At 45.3% G+C, this 7308-nt stretch overlaps 1 protein-coding gene across 2 annotated transcripts; it reads left to right on the top strand.

Annotated features, from left to right (window-relative positions):
* Nucleotides 1-777: 777 nt before the first annotated feature.
* On the top strand, nucleotides 778-7031 carry HMGB1 (high mobility group box 1). 2 transcript variants are annotated; one of them, XM_008692194.2, is made up of 5 exons: nucleotides 778-936; nucleotides 3095-3257; nucleotides 3481-3626; nucleotides 4137-4311; nucleotides 5331-7031. In XM_008692194.2, exons 2-5 carry the CDS (start codon nucleotides 3108-3110, stop codon nucleotides 5505-5507), a joined length of 648 nt encoding a protein of 215 aa, XP_008690416.1. In that variant the 5' UTR covers nucleotides 778-936; nucleotides 3095-3107; the 3' UTR covers nucleotides 5508-7031. The 2 variants fall into 2 exon arrangements, with proteins under 2 accessions (XP_008690416.1, XP_008690417.1); XM_008692195.2 differs by lacking the exon at nucleotides 778-936 and adding an exon at nucleotides 2445-2614.
* The last annotated feature ends 277 nt before the right edge of the window (nucleotides 7032-7308 follow it).

The following is a 7308-nucleotide window of genomic DNA, read 5'->3' as shown; positions in this document are numbered from 1 at the left end:
TATTTGATTTCCAGGAAGTTAAGACAGTGCTTTGTATTTAAATAAAAAGTTCTAGACATGCTGTGAAACTCGATCAAACCAAGAAAAAGAGTGAAACTGAATGCCTGTTCAGTGAGTCAAGATTTCAGCTGCTCAGCAAGCTTGACGTTAAGGCTTACGAGCCCAGAAAAGGGGTATTTTAAAACCGGCTGACTGGATCATGTCACTTTGTTATAGGAAAAGCCCTGCCTTTCCAGAGATCTAAAGTGTACTGCAACCATATGCCGTTGAGGGGCTCGAATCTTGGCTGCCCTCGCCCCTCTACACTAGCCGATACCCCAATTTTCAGGGGACGTGATCTCATACTGTCGCCCTCACTTTTGAAGGTCTGTTAAAATTCTGGGGCCTCTTATCTCAATGGCTTTGTAAGTGAGTTTGGGGTAAGAAGGGGGGGGGAGGCCTGTGAGTGTCTCTTTTGCCTGAGGAGTTGGAGACACTTGTGGAAAAGTCAGGCCCTTTTCGCTCCGGCGGCCGCTCCGGTGTGGGGCTGGCTTGGGTTAGACACATGCACACATACACCATAGAGCTCTGCTTTCCCGTAGCAGCTGCTGCCTCTGCCTCTGCCTCTCCCGCCTCAGCCTCTTTGCCCGGCATACACACACATTCAGATTTGCGCGCTGTTTCAATCCTTGATGACGTGTCCCCGGAGACAGCCAATAGGAAACGGGCTCTGGTCAGGACAATGGGAGGTATCGGGCCAATGAGCGAGCCCCGTGAGTTGGCGGTAGCCAATAGGAGCCGCGCTGGCTGGAGAGTAATGTTACAGAGCGGAGAGAGTGAGGAGGCTGCGTCTGGCTCCCGCTCTCACAGCCATTGCAGTACATTGAGCTCCATAGAGACAGCGCCGGGGCAAGTGAGAGCCAGACGGGCACTGGGCGACTCTGTGCCTCGCTGAGGGTGAGTCTGGGGCAGCGCCGCGGCGGGGAGAGCGCCTCCGGCAGCTCCCCACCCCGCGCGGTGGCCGGATCCCCGCGGCCGGGAGCCGGCGGGTCAGGATCCACACAAAGGCAAATGAGGGGGGACCGTGGGGGGAACTGCGCACGGAGCGAGCCTCTTCTCGGGCGCCGGGAGCCCTGCCCCGCGCCGGAACCCCGGCCCACAGGCTGCCTGAGGCGCTGCGAACCCCGAGCCCCGCGAGTTTCCACCCCCGGCGGCGTCCGCGCTGACTGGCGCAAAAAAAATTTTTTTTAATTAAAAAAATTTTTTTAACGTGTTTAGGGCCCCCGGGCCGAGTGTTCGGGCGGCCGGCGTGTGCGGGGGGCGGCGGGCGGCGGGGCCGGCGGCGGGAGGGCAGGCGGGCGGGCGGGCAGGCGGCGGCGCTTCCACGGGCTGCATTGGCCGCCGCAGAGAGCCGGGCGCCGGCGGCGAGCGCGGGCGGGCGGGCGGGCGCTGCGGCGAGGCGGCGCATGGGGCCGGGGGCGGCGGCGCGGGCTGGCCCTGCCGGCTCGTGCCGGGCGCGGCGGCGGCGGCGGCGGCGGCGGCTCGGCGGCGGGGGGAGCGGCGCCGCTGCGCTCGCTGGAACATGGCTGACTCGGCCCGGCGCTGCTGGCTGGAGAGAAAACAAGGCGGGCGGGAGCGGGCGGGGGAGCTGGGCGCAGCAGTTCCGAGGCAACTTTTTTTTTCCTCTCTAACCAGCCCCGCGTTCTCCGTGCGGGGGCGGCCGGGGCGCGCGGGCCCGCGCGGAGAGGGACGGGGAGCGGCGGGCCGGTGGGCGCCTCCCGGGGCGGCCCCCTCCCCCGCGGGCCTGGAGGGGGAGGGTCCGGGCCCGCGCGCCCCCCGCCCCTCCCCCCCGGCTGTAATGGCCGAGTGTGTGCGCCAGAGCGCGGCGCGCACCCCGCCCGCCTGCGCTCACACTCACACACTCTCTCACACACACACACACACACACACACACATACACACACACACACAAAGGGAAGGAGCCATATTCTCGCTCGCGCTCGCCCTCGCGGCGGCGGCGGCGCAGGCGGGGAAGACGCGCAGCGGCCATTCCGTGCGCGCCGGCCCCGGCGGCCGCGGGCGGAGCCAGCCCCCATTTCGAGCGGGGCTTCTCCCTCCGCGGAGCTGACAAAATGGGGGAGGCCTGCGGGGCCTGCGCCGGCGGGCGGGCAGGCGCACGTGGCGGCCCCGGCGCGGGCGGGCCCGGGCCTGAAGGCCCGGCAGCGGCCCCGCGTTTCCTCGGCCGCCCCGCCGCCACCGAAGTTCTGGGGGTGGGGGCCGGGTGGCGGGAAGGTGTGCGGAGCCCGCCTCGCGCGGCGCCCCGACTTTCACGGATTAAAAAAAAAAAAAAAACTCTCCTGTGGGGGGGGGCAGGCAGAGCAACGAGCAGGAGTGGCTTTTGTCCCTCATCCTTGTTTACTCGAAGAAACTTCAGACCGGACGTGTTTAGTCAGAACTGAAATACATCTCGGGGCCAAACCGATAGGAAAGGAGGCTGCCTCGCGGTGGCAGCCGCACAAATACCACCGCCACCCCCCAGCCTGGGTCCGAGCGCTGGAGCTTTCTACTGCTCCCTCCTCCCAGCAAAGTTTTGTGCAGAGACAGTATTTTTAAGTCTTCATTGGGAAAACTTCAGGTAGACGGTCATTTAGGCCCGTAATTTGGGAAAAGACTACTCCCTTGGGCTCTTACCTATTTATTCCTTATGTGGTGCAGATCCACGAATCGCCAGCATTAGTTTTGTGGTCTTTGGTTTTGTTTATTAAAAATGGTTTTGTACATTTAAAAAGTTTTTAAATGACCGGTTAGGTATTCATTCAGAGCAGATACAGGCAGATGAGTAACGAATACTGTATGAGGATACCATTGTATCTACACATTTTTGAACTCACTGAAGGACCGTTTTGGGTTTGTTTTTGTTTTGTTTTGCCTGGCATAGCCTCTTCTAGGAATTGGTTATCACTGCCATTTTCTTGTTTAGTATTATAGGAGGTTAATGTCACTACCGTTAAATAACCCATATTTGGGTTTTCATTCACTCCCCACGAAGTTAAAGTGCTCTTAAAATGCTATAATTTCATTGCTAACATCAGTCATTTACTTTATCTTTTTTTAGAAAATAATTAAACATGGGCAAAGGAGATCCTAAGAAGCCGAGAGGCAAAATGTCATCATATGCATTCTTTGTGCAAACTTGCCGGGAGGAGCACAAGAAGAAGCACCCAGATGCTTCAGTCAACTTCTCAGAGTTTTCTAAGAAGTGCTCAGAAAGGTGGAAGGTAAGGGGGCCTGAAACATACTAAGGAGGTAATTTGTTAAAAATTAAATACAAATTAAGATTTTTAAAAAAGCCTAGGTGCCATTTGCATGACATGAGTAGTGATGTTAGCACAGGCTGCTGAATAAATAGCAATGAACACTGATTTTAGTCATTTTAATACTTTGAGGACAATTTATTAAAATTCAATTATCGACTTAAGTTTACAAGTAATTCTTTTGTAGACCATGTCTGCTAAAGAGAAAGGAAAATTTGAAGACATGGCAAAGGCGGACAAGGCCCGTTATGAAAGAGAAATGAAAACTTATATCCCCCCTAAAGGGGAAACAAAAAAGAAGTTCAAGGATCCCAATGCACCCAAGAGGCCTCCGTAAGTATCATGCCTGTTTTTATTTTCAAGGAGGGTTTTGCAGTAGAATCAGATAGAAATTTAGCAAGCCACCTTGTGGGTTTAGAGTGTATGATCAAAGTTTCCTAGCTGATAAGTGGCTCACATTGGTATATTTGAATATTGTAAGTAAAATTCCTATTGAATGGGAGGTTTAGCCAGAGCATTTGAATTAGACACTCACCTCCTTCACTTAATATATCTCCTAAATGTAACTTACTTTTTATTTTTTGAGAAATATCAATTATCTGAAATACTTAAGAGTGATTTGCAGAATTGTTTTTGGAGCTCTAACATTTATCAATAGTACATCTTCAACTAGTGCCATTGAGTTAAATAGCTATAGGTTAAGCTTCGGTTATAAAGGATATTTAGCATATAACATCTACATCCTGTCCAGTATCTGGTAGAAATTAGAAGCGGCTTATATATAACAGTACAATACATATGTGATAGTAAACTTAAATCCTAAAATTAAATTTCTCTTTTCAGTTCGGCCTTTTTCTTGTTTTGTTCTGAGTATCGCCCAAAAATCAAAGGAGAACATCCTGGCCTATCCATTGGTGATGTTGCAAAGAAACTGGGAGAGATGTGGAATAACACTGCTGCAGATGACAAGCAGCCTTATGAAAAGAAGGCTGCTAAGCTGAAGGAAAAATATGAAAAGGTAAAAAGTATGGATTTGCTCAGTGTAATGATGAAAGGGTATGCCAGATGTTAGATTATACTTGGTACTCATCTCAGTTTCCTATTTTCTTGTGGTTTTCCAAGAGTTTGGGGTGTAATGCAGTTTTTAGATTAACAGCTACATTCAGTGTGCCATTGGCTGGCTATAGTCTTAATTTCCATCATTCAAACAGTATAGAAGATCAAAGAAATCGTAAATTTTTTTTTTAACCTGGGTGCAAAGGCCGTCCGCACTTAAGCTGATTTTGTTATTCTCTAATACCTCCAAACTTGTGAAGATTTTGGTAGTCACTTCGAGTTAAATGATCAGACACATTATAAAAATAGTCTGGGCAAAGTAATAAAGACTGTATCCTTCGTAAACCTACCCTGAACCAAAAAAACCCCCAACTTAGTTAAAAAAAAGTTATGACTCTTGATCTGTGTAAGTTGATAAAGAAAAAGCTATGTCTCTATACTTTGAATTGGAATATTATGTTAAATTTTAGCTTATTTAGGCATCTGGGAAAAAATGTTGGTTTCTAGATATTTCTTAACGTAACTGCACGATTACTGGCAAATTACTTTTTTTTTTTTTTTTTAAGACAAAATTTTCTACTATGGATTCGGGTCTGATATAAACCTGTAGAATGCTGTTTTGCATTCAGAAGGTGGCAGTGTCTACCCTTTAATCAAAGTCTCTACATTCTAGTTTTAATAAACTAAAGTTAGGATGTGGTGCATAATTGTACTTTAGTGAGGCATAACATTGCAAATATTAGACCATGTCATTCTATAAGTTATGGTTTATTAATTGTAGTTGTCTCCTAGTGTTTTTATATGCATTCTTCAGTCCTTATTTATGGAGTCGGGGTGAGTCTATAGATATGTGGTATTTTCATGTAATTGGGATCTTGATGTTTTCGTCAAGTTTTGGTCAAGTTCAGTGTTACTTTTCTTTCTCCCTTTACTTAACTGTTTTGTCTTTCCTTCCACTTTCTCCTGCCGTTATTTTGGAAGGATATTGCTGCATACCGAGCTAAAGGAAAGCCTGATGCGGCGAAAAAGGGAGTTGTCAAGGCTGAAAAGAGCAAGAAAAAGAAGGAAGAGGAGGAAGACGAGGAAGACGAAGAGGATGAGGAGGAGGAGGAAGATGAAGAAGATGAAGATGAAGAAGAAGATGATGATGATGAATAAGTTGGTTCTAGCGCAGTTTTTTTTTCTTGTCTATAAAGCATTTAACCCCCCTGTACACAACTCACTCCTTTTAAAGAAAAAAATTGAAATGTAAGGCTGTGTAAGATTTGTTTTTAAACTGTACAGTGTCTTTTTTTGTATAGTTAACACACTACCGAATGTGTCTTTAGATAGCCCTGTCCTGGTGGTATTTTCAATAGCCACTAACCTTGCCTGGTACAGTATGGGGGTTGTAAATTGGCATGGAAATTTAAAGCAGGTTCTTGTTGGTGCACAGCACAAATTAGTTATATATGGGGATGGTAGTTTTTCATCTTCAGTTGTCTCTGATGCAGCTTCTACGAAATAATTGTTGTTCTGTTAACTGAATACCACTCTGTAATTGCAAAAAAAAAAAAAGTTGCGGCTGTTTTGTTGACATTCTGAATGCTTCTAAGTAAATACAATTTTTTTTATTAGTATTGTTGTCCTTTTCATAGGTCTGAAATTTTTCTTCTTGAGGGGAAGCTAGTCTTTTGCTTTTGCCCGTTTTGGATCACATGAATTATTACAGTGTTTATCTTTTCATATAGTTAGCTGATAAAAAGCTTTTGTCTGCACCCTGCATACTCATGATGAGGGTAATAAAAGTTGAATTGAGACAGTTTTCATCCATAACTGAAACTCCAATCTTGATCGATTGATACTAGATCTCACATAGTCCAGTCACATTTATAAAGTGAAGAGTAACCAGTCTATTCACAGCATGGGATTAGTAGAATCAAACATTTTGAAGTGTCTGTCCTTGAAGGACTAAGAGAAAAGTATGTTCTAATCTTTACATGAGGACTCTACATTCTTTAACTCCCATTACCATGTAATGGCAGTTATATTTGCAGTTTCCATATTAAAGAAGACCTGAGAATGTATCCCCAAAAGCGTGAGCTTAAAATACAAGACTGCCATATTAAAATTTTTTGTTGACATTAGTCCCAGCAAAGGCTCTGGAAAAAAAAAGTGCTGGCTGTAAATGTCTTCTCCTATTTATCTGAATATAGATTTCTTAGGAAACTTGACTTTCCATTAAAGGTATTTTTAATTAATTGGGCCAACTTCTAAAGTGTATGCCACATTTAAAATCAGGTATATTTTCCTATATTATAGTTTGCTCCTTTATATAAGTCGAATAGACCTGAGGGAAGAAGACACTTAAAACTTTGTATTTCAGTATGAGTTATCTGATCTGAATTTGATTTTTCTTTACAAAACCCTAACTCATTCATTAGAGTCATGTTTATCTACTTAGCAGTTTAGGGAACAATTTGGCAATTTTGTGGTTTTTTGAGATTATCGTTCTCTTAAAGTGCCAGTGTTTTAAAATAGCGTTCTTGTAATTTTACACGCTTTTGTGATGGAGTGCTGTTTTGTTATATAATTTTGACTTGGATTCTTTCCATTTGCATTTGTTTATGTAATTTCAGGAGGAATATTGAACATCTGAGTCCTGGATGATACTAATAAACTAATAATTGCAGAGGTTTTAAATATTAGTTAAATGACTTTCACTTAAGATTTTAAGATTTTGTTATATACATATTTTAATCTTTCCAGTAGTAACTCTTAGCAACACCATTTAAACAAGTATAAGGTCTGGCAAAGTTTTTCCCTTTAAAAATACTTTATGTTTATAAATAGGTTAATGATCTGATAAAAACAAGTTTTTGTCAGTGTTCTCAGGGGATGTTATATATATATATATATATACACACATATATATATATAAATGCAGAAAAATTAAGTTTGCTTTTAGAATGCTGGGTTA

The sequence above is a fragment of the Ursus maritimus genome, unplaced genomic scaffold (genome assembly GCF_017311325.1).
Source record: "Ursus maritimus isolate PB19 unplaced genomic scaffold, ASM1731132v1 scaffold_10, whole genome shotgun sequence".
Lineage (NCBI taxonomy): Eukaryota > Metazoa > Chordata > Mammalia > Carnivora > Ursidae > Ursus > Ursus maritimus.
The sequence above is the reverse complement of the archived record's forward strand: the minus strand, read 5'-3'. Positions and strand labels throughout refer to the sequence as shown.